General features: G+C 42.1%; 2 protein-coding genes across 3 annotated transcripts in view; both read left to right on the top strand.

Annotated features, from left to right (window-relative positions):
* The first annotated feature begins 382 nt into the window (after window positions 1-382).
* Window positions 383-5102, top strand: dele1 (DAP3 binding cell death enhancer 1). The gene is made up of 12 exons (XM_085906542.1): window positions 383-575; window positions 1095-1212; window positions 1451-1553; window positions 1695-1839; window positions 1963-2157; window positions 2328-2413; window positions 2494-2590; window positions 2752-2894; window positions 3223-3381; window positions 3468-3560; window positions 3743-3896; window positions 3961-5102. Exons 1-12 carry the CDS (start codon window positions 545-547, stop codon window positions 4203-4205), a joined length of 1569 nt encoding a protein of 522 aa, XP_085762668.1. The 5' UTR covers window positions 383-544; the 3' UTR covers window positions 4206-5102.
* A 573-nt stretch (window positions 5103-5675) lies between these two features.
* LOC147060933 (amyloid beta precursor protein binding family B member 2-like) overlaps window positions 5676-14881 on the top strand; it is a 32906-nt gene continuing 23700 nt past the window's right edge. The window contains exons 1-6 of one of the 2 annotated variants that reach the window (XM_085905804.1): window positions 5676-5898; window positions 10844-12096; window positions 12924-13099; window positions 13479-13622; window positions 14128-14213; window positions 14714-14774. In XM_085905804.1, the coding sequence (XP_085761930.1) occupies window positions 10866-12096; window positions 12924-13099; window positions 13479-13622; window positions 14128-14213; window positions 14714-14774 (1698 nt within the window). In that variant the 5' untranslated portion in view covers window positions 5676-5898; window positions 10844-10865. Of the gene's footprint in view, window positions 5899-10843; window positions 12097-12920; window positions 13100-13478; window positions 13623-14127; window positions 14214-14713; window positions 14775-14881 lie in introns of both variants that reach the window. The other variant, XM_085905802.1, reaches the window with a different exon arrangement.

Genomic DNA, 14881 nt, shown 5'->3' with positions numbered 1-14881 from the left:
TTGGGACGTCTTAGTGTGCGGATCTGTGGCACATTAGGTAAACACGTCAAAAACATGCATGGTAGAAAAAAGATGATGCCCACAATGTAGTTTGGGAAGTTAGTGTAGGTGTATCAGGAATCCTTATTTGTTAGGATGAGATGCCCGTGATTTTTTTTTTCTCAATAAATAAATGGGTTAGGTGAAAGACAACTGGTTATAAAGCTATTCAAAGTTTCCCCTGGATTCAAGGCGACATCACACCTCACTCCCGTTTTGCTCTGGAGTTGTCATATGTTCAAAATTAAAAACTAGAACCCAGGTTCTGGCTACAGCTCATTTAAGTCGTTCACCACAGGGTGGCGCTGTTGTACCACTTAGACGTTTTCGATTGCGTCATGTCAACCACTTCCGGGTTGCTCCTCACCGTACGGCACTCATGACTTTGAATGCGGTACGTCGACGCAACATCCAATTAAAGAGGGACACTTTTGCGTGGAGTTTGAGAAATGAAAAGATGCTAATTCGTCGTTGATGGAAACTGCCGTGGATTAGAAGAAGAATTATGTGGCGGGTGAAAGGGCTCGGATGGAGAGGTAAAACGAAAGTCAAGAGCACCATGGAACTTCTTGAGTGACGCCGACATCTGGGCTCATGTTTATTTTGATCACTGTAAACGCTGCTTAGGTGTTTTCTAATGTTAACCTTAAGATTTTTTTGGGTGTTCATCTTTAGTGACCAGATTAGGGTTTCTGAAAAGGGGGCGGGGTGGGTGTCTATATGTCGGTGTATGTTATGAACAAGTGACATGATGTCTGCATAGCAATTGCATTTATTGACCCGAATCACACAAAACAACATATGCACAATAACAAAAACGTATTTGCACTGTCAAAAATATAATTACACTGACATTTTTTTGTTTTATAATGGTACACATTACAATGGATACACAATTGCAGAATAAACTTTGCTGCTTCAAATAAATTGCTCAGAAGTCCATAAACAATACAACCAATGGACTCTCTTAATACCTCTCAAAATTCTTAGCAGTGGAACTGGAAAACATTGGTTTGTGTGCTTGCAATGAATGTTTCCTGCTGGTGTCTTTGCAGTGCTGCATCGATGCCACACCAGCACCCCATTGCGTCTCCCCCAGAATCACCATGTAGAAGATGAGGTCATCAACACTTCCACTGTTCTCTCCACCTCTATAAACACCTCTGACAGCAGGTATATTTACTATCATAAGAAGCCATGTTAGAACTTGAAGTTTTCAAATGTCGTTATGGTTCACATCAGGACTGTAATACAAGGAATACAAATAATGCTCAGTTTGATCTTCATTGTGTGTGTTACTAATACACTGGTGTTGTACTCCTTCCATGTTTCACCTCTGGATTAAACCGTTCAAACTTTAAAATATTCACAAAATTAGTTAATGTTTTTATTTTATGCATTGTTTTTCCAGCTCCCATAAAGAAGAGGATGGCGAGAGGAGGAAGAAACAGCGGGCCTTTAAATTCAATTCCACCAAGCTGCCTCGTTACACCGCTCTCGATGCTGTGGGATGGGTATGTCTTACTCTTTTTAGGAGGATGTGGTTCAAAGCTGATGTTTGGTGATGCTTGCCGTGTTCACTTTAATTCGTCATTTGTAGCACATCCAACAATCCGCCACTCACGTTACTGATGAGAGCACCTTTTCATTCACAGGGTGCGACGGCAGTGCTGTTCATGCAGATCTGCAGGAGGATCCACTCCAGTTTCTCTTCATGTACTGAGCCAAGTCCAACTTCTGGAGTGTGGAAGACACCATACACTTTGCAGAAATGTGGTTACCGCCTCCTGCTGGATACTTGTGAGCACTGCATGTTTGCAAGTTCAATTTTCTCTTCTGAAAATCTTGTTGTCAAGCTTATGACACTTTTTTTTTTCTTTTTTACTTTTATTTTGAATTGGTTTTTTTTGGGCTGGTCTCCAGTTTCAAGGAATGAAGTGGTCCTCCAAGGAAAGAGTGTGTTATGTCTACACAATCAGTCCTTGGATCAGAGCAGTAGCAGCAACAGTGTTGGACGTGATGCTTTGGCAAACAGTTCCAGTGAGCAGAGCTGCCTGACTTCTAACGCCACGAGCTCAGACCATCAGGATGTGTTGGGCCATGATTCGCCTTTACAAGGTGTGTTCAGTAGTTTATAATTGCTAATGGGAGCCTTTAGATGGCGGCAAATAATTACTTTCCTATTCGACGGGTCTATTTGAAGGCACAACAATTCTCCCTTCAAACTGACAAACTTCCCTTTAAATAACAAAATCGGAACAAATACTTTTTTCCCCTCTCTCCTGCAGGTGACCCCTACATGTCTGGCTCCTTCCTGCAGGAGAATGTTTTCAAGAAAGAGAGCACAGAGATGACGGATGATGTTCATGACAAGGTTTACAATGTGACCTCATTGAATTAATCTTTTTGTATAGCTGTCGTGCAAACGTGACTAACTGATTATTTGGTTTTCAGTCAATGTTTGAAGGCGCAGACGAGAAATTGGCAGAAGCAGCACAGAACCTTGAAAAAGTGGCAGACAGCAGTGTCCCAATAATCCTAAACATTATTGGTATCAATTACATCTGCTCAACTACTTGTTACTCACTGAGCCAACTTTCTTTCATACCCAAAATGTATTTTACACAACAACATTCTACCCATGGTAGTTTTTTTGCAGTATTTGTGTGTTTGTCGTTTTCACTTAAATTCCCGTTTCACTTTTCACTGCAGGCCTTCAAAGAGTCAAAAGTGGAAACGACGAGGAAGCGTTCACGTGTTTCTTGGAGGCAGCTCAACAGGGCTACAGCAAGGCTCTGTTTAACACTGGCGTCTGTTACGAGAAGGGGAGAGGAGTTTGCAAGGACAAGGAGAAGGTTTATTTTCTATATTGCTTTTCCTCATTAGGGTCATGTGTGAGCTGGAATCTATCCCAGCTCACTCTGGGCAAGAGGCAGGGTGCATCCTACCAGCCGTTCCTAGAGCAAAATTACTGGCTGATTATACTTCAGTTGTATTTATTTTTTAAGTTCAATACATTCACATTTGATTTTTACAAAGTTTTTTTAGGTGGTACGCAGTGCAAAATGTTTGAGAGCCACTCAAAGGCATGGAAAAAGCTCACACTCTACCACAATGTAGTAATTTAAGTTCTTGCTGTGTTAGTTGTCTCAAGTCTCCTTTTTCTCCTGTTCCGACATGTAGGCATCCCATTACTATTGGCGGGCAGCAGCGGCGGGTCACAGACAGGCACAGTACCGATGCGCAAAGCTGTTTCTGACCAGGAGCGGGTACGAGAGTGAAGAAAAGTTGAACACAGCCATCAGCCTCCTCGAGAAGGCTGCTGCAGCAGGTCTGACAAAGGTGGGAATCATCATCATCACAAATCAATGTTACTTTTCTTTCCCCAATATTGTTTCATTTTTTTAACCTCAATTCCTTTCCTTCAGGCTCAGTTATGCCTAGCGTCTGTGTACTCCTGGGAGCCAGTGAGAGATGCCAGCAAATCAGTGCATTATCTGCAGATGGCAGCCGAGAGCAATGTGAGTAACCTTCTGTATGCTTACAGCCTTCATCGGGTTCTTGTTTTTTGATTAAGAACTATACTTTCCCATCTACAAATAACTATATTAATATATTTACAAGTTACCACAGCAGATATTTGTTAATTGATCATGAAGCTCCTTTTTATGACCTGGGGTATTAATTCTTTCCTTATGTTTAGGATAATACGGCCCTGCTCCTTTTGGGCCAGTGCTATGAAAGCGGATTCGGGGTCCCGCAAAGCCTGAGAAAAGCAATTGAATTGTACAAACGAGCGGCTCAAGCAGGCAACAAGCAGGCTCAGCTTTCACTGGCATCTCCCATTGAAACGGATGGTGAGTGAAAGTGCATGTTGTATGTCTTTTGATTAAATGACTGACTTTATTGTATCTTCTGCAGTGTTGCGCTCCATCCGTTCTTTGCCATGCTTTTCTGTGTTCGACCGGAATCTTCGGCCACCGATGTCCTCTCTGGCCGACGACGTGCGTGTTGAGACAAGCCCTTCTGGCACCCTTCCCTTCCTGCCTTACAGCTGGAGCACCGGTAGCATAGATATGACCCCAATGCTCTCCTCTCCTGCTCCTCACCTTCATCCACAAAATTTGGAGGGAAAATCCTGCCAGTGGATGGTAGGGGTTGGCTAACTGCCACAAAAAGATATGATCTTTTCCGATATATTATGGTTAGGGTTGCAAAATTGTGAGTTTTCATAGCTTTGCTGGAAATTATAGGAAAAAGAAATAGTACTAAATGTACTGAAATTTGACTCTTGCTCCTGCAAACTCGTGCATACCGTAGTTTGAAATGCAAACTAGGGTTATCCGATTGCGATATTGATATTGGCTATCGGTCTGCTATCAACCCGCCAAACAGTTCAGAATGATATTGGACTACATCCAAAATCTCTGGTACGAGCACTCGTAAATAATATACACTGAAGCCTATCACAGCAGTCTATCAATCTGTAGTTCACCTATGTTGGGTGCTCAACAAATGCATGTGTGCATTTTCACTAGTGTGCATTTTCACCTGCATGTATACATGCAGGATGGTGAAAATCAGTGTGTGCAGTATTCCGTGTTGTACCTGAACGCCTTCAATAAACGAAAGTTCATGAACCCGTTCATAATTTGGACGACCGTAAACTGAACGTAGTGCATTTTTGCTTTGTGAACGCGTTCATTCCAGGGCCAAGTTATGAACTTTTCATTTTTGGAATGATGAACTTAGTTTATAAATTTTCAATTATGAACTGAACTAGTTCATTTTAAGTTGTAATCTGAACTTTGAACTAGTTTATGTAGAAAATGAACTTTCCCAACACTGGTAGTATTCGTATTTGTGTATGTTTTTATATTTGTTTTCATGCTTTTAATCTGGGATGAGGAAAATGCGAAGTGCCTTTGGTTAGGTCTCAAGTGTTGTCCGATTTGTCTCAATATGTTGTGCATGGACAGACCCAAGTGGTTTATGACATTACATATTATTTGATGCATCCAGATTTGTACTATTTCTGGAAATAAGACATATTTTAGGACCCATAGTACATATATGCACAATAAAAAAATATGGATAAATAACACCCATGTAGCTGTCTGCTTAGAGTTAAAACACTTATATCTAACTGTACAACTGTACTGAAACAATAACGGCATACTATATGGAATCAACCAAAGTGCACTTAGCTGTGTTTTCAAATGTAAACTAATATTTAAATGACTCACAGAGGTGGCCAGGTACAGACATAGTCTGTAATTTAAATTTGCGATTTGACTTGGTCCGAGTGTAGTTTGGCACCTCTATACAGTTCCAGAAAGGTGCGCCTAATGATGTGGGAGGGTGTCTTGACTTGCATCTTACCGGAAATGAGCAAGAAAAACTATAAAATATTAATACAAATGGTAGGAGATCCATCTTATGCACTATGTAACGCATTCACGTTTTCCAGTGTGAGGTAGAGCAGAGATGCTGAGTTACGTCATTACCTGATTTGCAAAAAAAAAAAAAAACACCTGACTTGTTCAATGGCGGCCACTCTCTCCTCCTCGACTTCCTCCTCCTGTGGTCCAAGGCTCTGATTGGCTGCCCCTTTTGCGGGGCTTGAGTAGCACCACAGCGACGCTCGCCACTTCGGGACTTCGTGGCGCAGAGAGAAAGCGCAACCTGGGCCACCCTGCCGAACCGGATCAGCGATCTTGAGCCGGGAAGGGCTGCTGATGTGATCGGATGCTATCTGCAGATAGGGGCGGATTGGCTCTTCAAAAGACGTTGCGTGGCTGCAGGCACTGCTCACTTGGGTCGTAAGACACGCAAGACCGGTGGAGGCTGAGCTAAGAGGTAACTATGTTTTTGCTCTCGGGATGCGCACCATGCAAGTGGGTGGTGGATGCACCGGATGTGGAAAGATTTACTGCGTCTGTTCATCTATCGACAACATTGCGTTTTTTTGGATGTCATGATATGATGAGCTGTCGCTTCAATATCGCTTATTTCTGCCACTTGCAATGGGAGTTTGTGATGAGGAAGGCGGCGTGAGGCGAAGGGATGGAAAACACTCCACCCATGACATCATTGACTCTCTCCAGCTGATTAGTCTCCGCTACCCGGACACTCATCTGTTGCATTTACAACATGGTGACTTGTGAATATTGGGTCTGCTGCAACGAGAAGACCTTTGAATGTTCACCCAGATTTCAATATGGACTGATGGTCTGTTTGGCTGTCCGATGAACATATTGGCAATACCTTGAATGAGAGAAGATCATTGTTGAAAAACAGACCTTTTTTTTTCTTTTTAGATTTTACATCTATTCAAGAAAAAAGTTGATCAAATATCATAATTCAATTTGTTCAACAGCAACTCAACTATAATCGGTATCGATTCTTTAACAACATAATTGATTTGGTATTGTGAATTTTGCTGTGTTTGCCGCAGATGTTCAAGCTATTGCGAAATACATTTTTTAAAATTAAATTGTTCATTATTGACTGAAAACAATGAAGAATACAAAAACTATAAGATAGGCCTTACCTTTGGTCTACCCATATTGGCAGAGCAATTAGCTTGATGATGTCATGTCTGCTGAGTCACATTGCTCACTTTTTTCTTCCTTGGCTGGCTAAAGAATTAGTAACAGGATTGGTTTGCATTGAGAGACACAATTTATAATTTGAAATAGTTGAACCTAAATGCAGTGTGTGCAATGTTTAACGATAGCAAGGCAGACATAACAACAGAGCCCAAAATAATACACAGCATGATATGAAATGTTGAAAATGAGGTAATCAATTTGCTGCAAAAATCGATCCCAAAGCACCTACTGCATATTAGCTTATATTAAGGGTGACATCGTCAGTGTGTTGCATATGCCGCAGAAAAAAAAATAAGGAGCAGCCCAATGTCGCTTTTATGCTCATACTTGTTGCTCGCTTCCTGTATGAATGACCTCTCCCTGGAGGGTTTGTGGGGGCAGTGGCATACTGTCCAGCAAAATGCCTCGTCATGCTCTTCACTTCCTCCTCTAATAACTGTCCTCCTCCCTTCTCCATTCCACTTTGTTGGACTTAATTAAGTCATGCATTGTTTAGGGGAAAGCGAGTACATACGTACTATATGAGGTGAGTTTTAACACAGGCCGATAAAGCCTTTTACTGCTATAATCAGTCGTGTTGGGTAAGCAAAGATATATTTTACTCAATAATGTACATATAAAATGAATACATTGACTACTCATGTTAGAAGTCAACTTCATAGAGATAACTACGTGCAAAATTTGGGCTGACACGGTGTATCATCTGTCTCACAGTTCTAATGTTGCAGGCTTGAATCTAGGCTCCATCCTACCTTTTTGTTGGTTCAATGAAGATATTCAATAATCCTTAGGTATGAATGTAAGTGGTTGGTGGTCTATATGTGCTCTGTGATTGGCTGGCAACTAGTTCAGACAGCAGGGATAGACTGCAGCTCAATTGAGACCCTCATAAAGATAGACGGGTAAAGAAACTGGATTGATGGAAGAGCAAAATTGTCAGAATTTTAAAAATTGGGCCGGCCGCTTAATCTGGAATCCACTATTATCTCTTTTGAAAGCATGTTTTACAAAATGTTCCCCCTTACATACGAACCCATTACAACATAAGACAAGAATGGCATTCCAAACCCTCTCTGAGTTTTCTCTCTGTTGTAAAGTTAAATACTAAAGGAGAAAGCACTGTAAAACATTAAAATTCACATCATAATTTGTGGTAATGAATAAAAAAAATATTTGTTACAAATATTTGGAATCAATTATCTTACATTTTAATTGATGATCAGAATTTGATTCTCTCAAATATCAAAATCGGCATCAGCCTAAAATCCATAAATCCATAAAGACACCACTAGATTAAAAAAAGTAAAAAGAACAACAAAGTTAAGCTGCATTTGACAAAAGCACTACTTCAGGGCGGGCTCATTCGGGAGATTTACAAATCCCGACGAGTTGTTGCAGTTTCCAGAGAAGTTTGCAGTGGTGTTGTCGATATGCACCAATTCCAGTCGACAATTGGCAATTACTAGCCACCAGCTAGTAAGGGGCTCCATGCAGAGAATTCCTTGTCATTGCTAAAGCAGTGCCATTGTTTTGTTATTGATATGGGGCAAGGGCCAAGCAGTCTCTCTGAGCCCCCTTCAACTTGGGGCCCCTAAGCAAATGTCTGACCTTTTGTCTCACTAAAACATGGGATAAGTACAATGTGTTTGTTGTCACACAAGCGATGCAGGATAGACGAAAAGCTAGCTGACTCACTGATCTGACTGAATGGTTCAATGCAGGTACCTGTTGTGTGTCTAAGTGCGCATTCAGCACAAACACAATGTTATTGTCTGGTTCCATGGCCAGCCAACAAGATGGGAGGGAAGAGGGCCCCGCATGGACAAAGTGCACACTTTAAGAATTGTTAGCTCTTCGACCTCTCTGCTTGTTCAATTCCCAAGATGTTGTCTTGCTCTAAAATCTGCAGTGTGTGTGTTTTCCATGCTTCTAGAATGTCTGAAATGGCATCACTGCAGTAGCTGTGCGTGAATGCCGTCATGGCCGTATGCAGTCACATGACATTAAATAGGCAGATTAATGACACCCTTACTTGCGACTTTAATTTGTTCTGTGACCAAGCACACATTTACTTGTCTTTTTTTGGACCATTTTAGCATTTAATCGTTTGCCCCGTTTTACCATTTTTAGCATTTAATAGTTTGCCCCGACCAAGTTGGGCCACAAGTAGCAAAAATATGCATAAAATTGACGCCCATTGAGATGCATTTTGGAAAAACACCTCGGATACATATTTAATAAAATATTCAATATACACAAAAAATGTGAGGTCCACAGTAAAGATAAATATAAAACCAATGAAAAATAATTTAAGCAAATGTACGAAAGCTGCTCCATGCTCCTTGCAAATGTTTTCACAAGGTATTTAACGATACACTACTGAAAGTGCATCGGTGACTGTCACTCTCCTTTTTCAATGAACTTTCAGCTCACGTGTAACTTAAATGTTGGCTCAAAAAAGTTAGGGTTATGTATGTCACAGTATGGCTGTACCTGCTCTTAGCACCTGTATAACTTGACATTTTACTTGGCAAACCACTCAATCATGGATTGCCGTCCATCCATCTGCCATCTGTGTGGTACACGGCATGCATATTTGAGTGCCAATTGTACCTTTTTTTTGGTGATGAGCTTGCTCAAAGCAAAACTGTTGTTGCTTTAGTGACATTTTGGTAACATCTTGGTGCCAAGGAAACTGTTTTAAGTTAATTGAAAGCTTCATTTTGGCTAAAGTAGTGCTTTGCCACCATCTTGTGGCATCTATAGAGAATTACAACCCATTTTTGGGTATTCGTGGCGGGACTAGGTCACCATGCCTCCATGGGTTGAATGCTCTCTCATGCAGATAATTTGATTTCTTAACACCTCAACGAGAGCGCATCTAAAAGGGCTTTGAGGCTGGAGAAAAAAACTCAAATGACTCACATGTGTGTTGATAAAAGCAACTCAACTTTACCTGAGAGAGATTTATGGTCAACGGGAGCAGATGAAAGAAACTTAAAGCATCCATCTTGACTTAGATCAGCATGTGAAAAACCACTTCTATTTCATAATATGCATAAAGACTGGAAAACTGCAACACCACAATTGTTCATTGCAATGCACCGTTTGTCAATTAATCATCTGAATGGATAAAGTCAGGTCTGAGGTTGGAGTTTCAAATCCAGGCTGGGATCAAGTATTGCGTTACTAAAGTAGCAGGTGGACATTTGGCATCAAATTGTTCTCTTTCTTTTCTGATCAAACAAAATGAAGACCAAACAATAAGTCATAAAAAAACCTTTACCAACCATCTTCTTTATGTAACAACTTGTCTCCCTCCACCACTCTGATAAAGCGTGTCACAGTTTGCGATGCTGACTGTTTAGCAGCAGAGTGAGGAGTTCTCCTGAGAATCATAAAAACATCCCTGAAAATAATTGGCCTTCCCCAGCCCCCTAGCTGGTTGATGCCTTACAGATCACTCCGCCTCTGCATATCTCGAAGTATTGTATTGTATAAGTGGTGGGCAGCACAACAAATTTAATATTTGTTCCATGGAATTGTATTCATTATTCCCAAAAGTCTGTTGTCTTCTTTTCAGATTTCAGTATGTACGTGTGTGTCGCCAAGTCAAACTGATCTGCTTGTGGTCTTCAGAATCAATAGTGTTAGCCATTAGCAATGGGATTGGTTCTTTGACCGATCAGATTTCAAATTGGAATGTCATTATGTTTTCGTTTGCTGATTGTTTGGGCAGCGCTTATTACTTGTCGTATCACTTTTTTACCATTTTAGTAATTGTAGTGTTACGTTTTCATCATCATTCTTCACTCAAATGGATCAAATTTCACACAAAATCCCCAAAGATATTAACCTCCCCCTTCCATATTTTTGACCTATTCAAACAATTCCAACAGCAAATGTCATTTCATGAACCATTTCCCCAAATTTTCACATGCTCACCATTAAATTCCCAAATTAGTAGCAATATGTTTAGGTTGACCTCCTTTTTTCTACAATTCTTGACTGAATCCTACCATTCCAACTTGAAGTCACAAATTCCATCATCCATTCATTTTCAACAATCTAGTTAATTCTGAAGCATTTCATGTCATCTCATCAGCATTCACTCACAACCTGTTCAGAAATTGTACCTTCTGGTTATGTGTGTGACTATTTAGCCCCCTTTGTTGGTCCTCTCCCAACAGGTCAGCGCGATTCCAGTCGGCCATGATGTCGGTACAAACCCCTCCCCTCTCCCGCTCTGGCTCCTCGCCCTCCAATGTGGGTCTGGCCAACCGCAGCGGCCCATCCGCCACACCTCCCACCTCGCTCAGCCTGCGCTCCTCTTACAACCAGCTGCTCGGACGTGACGTCATCAAGGAGTCCGCTGGTTCAGAAGGTGGAGGTTCGGCCACCTTGCCCAAGAGCCGCCAACGATACTCAATGACAAGCATGCGTAGTGTGGTGGGCATAAGTGATAACTTGTCATCTAAGAATCAAACTGCTAGCAGAGGCAGGGGCCTTCCCACAAAGTCCTCATCCAGTTCTGCCCTATACTCCTCTTCCTCTTCCTCATCACTCTTCAATACAGCTAACCCTAAACTAGCCAAGAATGGGGCCAACATGCAGAGACGTGCTGAGAGTCAGCAGCTGGAGCTGAGCAGAGCAAATACAGAGGGCAAAATCCATGTCCCCACAGACAACATCAACTCTAACTGGGCCGAGTTTGACAAAGACAACTCCCAGCTGCCCCCCTTCCGAAGACGGACAAAAAGCTTCTTGGAGTACCACGACAAGGTTTGGGACCTGAGCTGGGGAAACAAGGAGAACGACAAGCAGCTGTCTTTGACGGAGAAAGAACAGGTCAGCCCGGTCAAAGAGAGAGACAGTCAGAAGGAAGAGAAGCCCAGCGACAAATTCTCCTGTCAGGAGGACAAAGAAGAGGCGGTGCCACTAGTGGAGGAAGAGGATGAAGAGGAGGATGACAAATCACCAACTGCAAGACAGCCTCTCTTACCGGTAGTGGTGGAAGCACCGCTTTGCTCTTCCTCTTCTTCATCCACTAATAGCCCAGAGTGGGTACCGGAAATCCACCAGGCTGCAGCCCACATCAGAGAGGAGCACTGCATCCAGGTTCAGGGAAGTCCGAGAAGTCCCGCAAAGCCTCAGAGGAGCTCCCAGCCCAGGGTGATCAAAGTAGAACTACACCCTAACAATGAAAACCAGTTCCTGCAACAGTACCCACCATCCTCCCCGAAGCAGCCCAGGTCCAGTGAGAGGAACACCCCTACAAGGAACCGGGCGGCCCTTATCCTGCCCGATCCCCAACCAGAGCTTGGGCTCCCCAAAGTGAGTTTAAGAATGGATCTGACACCCGACACTCCGTCAGAGGATGAAGACTCCAGCTGGACCACTCTGTCCCAGGAATCACCCTCTCCTCAAAGTCCACAGGAGACAGGTTTGTTAACATCGAGTTTGTCTTTAGTACAAGGGGGGGGTCCTCACATATTTCCTCCAGGGGCTGCATACAGAAAAATCAAAGGATGGAAGAGCAATTTCACATTCTTCAACTTTATTTGAAAACACTGCTATGTCACGGCTTCTGTTAAAGGTGATATATCAAATAGCTGGTCAGGAATTGGGGGGGGGGGGGCTTCCCATGCCCTAGTTGAATAAAATAGAAACATTTGCTTCAAATTAAAGTCATAATTATTGTTTTAATCTTTCTTCACAGGCATACAAACATATTCAAATGCTCATTTGATCCTACTTGTTTGGAGTGTGCACTCCTCCCTTTGCATACAACATCTGTATAAATCGTTGCCCATCTTAACCTTTAATTGCCACTTTATTACATCCTTCTTCAATCACAGAGTACACCTCCTTCCAGCTCTCTCATAAAAATTGATCTTTCTGGAAATGTACCAAAAGCCCCACCTTGGGCAATACTGCGGGAAGCTTTAAGGCCACCGCGCGCCGCCTTATGTCGCATAGAATGATTAGCATGTACGGAAGGCTAGGAGATTGCAGATTTAAGTGTGGCAATGCAAAAAGATGCAAAAGCATAAGAAACTGAAAATATGAAGGGGGAAAGGTAGGAGAGCTGGAACAGAATTAACAGAGGGTATTGCTTTAAGGGATGAGGAAAGAGTTGCTATGGCAACTGAAGCTTTAATGATCCCCGTCCTCCTTCCTGTGTAGACACACACATACACGTTCGCACAGCATTTATGAATGACATCCACCCAATCTTTATACTGTATGTTTGTTTTGCTCCATTAGCAGATGTTTGGGGCGAGGGGGATCTGCCCCCAGGCTGGCAGGAGATCTCAGATTCGGCAGAGGTATATTTCTGGCATGTCCCCACCGGCACCACTCAATACCACCGACCTGTTGCCTCAAACGAGACTGAGAACAAACCACGACAGGAGACGCAGGACTCGCTACAGCCACCCAATGAGGTGAGATGATGCTCACATACAGTATGGAGTTCAAAGGCGGCTCATCAGCTAGCATTAGCAGGTTCCTTTTCAGATGAGTGTGCTTTTGTTCTATTTGAGGATAGACTTGCATATTTTGGTCTCATTTTTCCCACATGTATGCACTGCTGCGAGTTTGCTGCACGAACCCACCACTTATTGATTTCAGCATGGCGTCCATATGGCAAAACATGGGCTTGAGGATTTAGCAGCCTCAAGCTATAACCATCATTGCAGGGTGGTAAAGTCTAAGTGTTGGCAAGTGGACAAGTCTAGCCATAAGTAATAAGGCTATAACTATACGATTTTGATCAAGCCGTTAATGTCAGTGGTCTGTCCTTCTTTCTCCTATCTGCCACAGCGTCCCAGCAGTCTCATCTCAGACAGTTCAGTGGAGCCGGTCCCCTCCCCTTCTGGCTCCTCCCCAACCTCCCTCACCTCCACCCTCTCCAATGATGTCATCCCTTCTGCAGAGAATCTCAAAAGCACCACCTGCACAGTCAATGTAAGCCTTTCATTCCCCCCTTTTTTGTTAAAAATCACATATATTGTCAGCTGACAGAATCCTTTTTGGCCCTATCACAACATCTTCCACATTCTGTGTACGTTCTGTTGTGTCTAAATTAAACTAAATCTCATTTTGCATATTGAATCAGGTATATCTGTGTTTCTAAGATAAAGATCATAGAAAACGCAACCTGTATCAACAAATGTTTCTTCCTCTGTTATGAATACTAAACCAAATTTGATTTGTTCCCATATCTTCAATGTGATAAAATATATTATTAAACCATGTATTGATTGAATAGCTGGCTGGTGAAGGGGAATGGGGGGGGGGTAACTCACCTTGCCCGCCTCAATATCTGTCCAATTGCACATTGAACAAATGTAAATACTGTGGTAACTAGAGTCATTTATGATAAAAATGAGTGATATATCCAGTCAAACCATAAAGTAATTAAAGTGTGACGCTATTACTAATTCACTCGCCTACTGTTTGTACATCGTAGGATCTAAAGGACTATCCAATCTATCCTGATCCCAGTCTGAAGGCATTTGAAGGGGCCACCCTCCGCTATGCTTCCCTCAAACTCAAGTAAAGCACACTGATGAACTCCTTGTGTAGTGCCAGATATGTGTGATGTTCTCTCACCAATTACAATCTCTCATTTAACATACAATGCACTTCAAGTCTCCAAGTGTGGTGCGTGAAAAAATGCGGTTCAGTTTTATCTCGTTTAGGTTCAATCGATTTGCTGCCAATCTTTATGAATTGCTTTTTTAAGAAAAATATTTTAGGTAGAAATTGCACAATCCATTTCAATTGAATAAAGTACAGTTTTTTATTTACCTATATTTAAGCATTGTAATAATGTTCCAATGGTTGATAAGATAACAGTAATCTCCAATAATATTTAGCAAACATGGTAGGAATAAGACCTCGGTTTCATTTTTGATTAACACTAAGGTCTACTATGCTGTAATTTAATGTAGACCACCATGGTGGTACTTGGAGAGCTAAGTATTTTTTTAGGTGGTATTGGAAAAAGCTTGAGAACCACTGCATCAAGCCTTTAATGTCTCACTTTTCTACAGCCCTCCAGCTCCACTGGAAACAGTGGACCTCGACAATACTTTCCCGGATCCAGAAGCAATGGTAAGCCGAAATATATGATCCGTAATACAGTACGTATTGAAGCCTTAAATGTGGTTGATATCGTTTCACAATTAAATGTTGTAACTCTACAAAGACTAAGTGAAGGA

The sequence above is a fragment of the Syngnathus leptorhynchus genome, chromosome 2 (genome assembly GCF_054491065.1).
Source record: "Syngnathus leptorhynchus isolate UIUO chromosome 2, UIUO_Slep, whole genome shotgun sequence".
In the NCBI taxonomy this organism is placed as follows: domain Eukaryota; kingdom Metazoa; phylum Chordata; class Actinopteri; order Syngnathiformes; family Syngnathidae; genus Syngnathus; species Syngnathus leptorhynchus.
The sequence above is the reverse complement of the archived record's forward strand: the minus strand, read 5'-3'. Positions and strand labels throughout refer to the sequence as shown.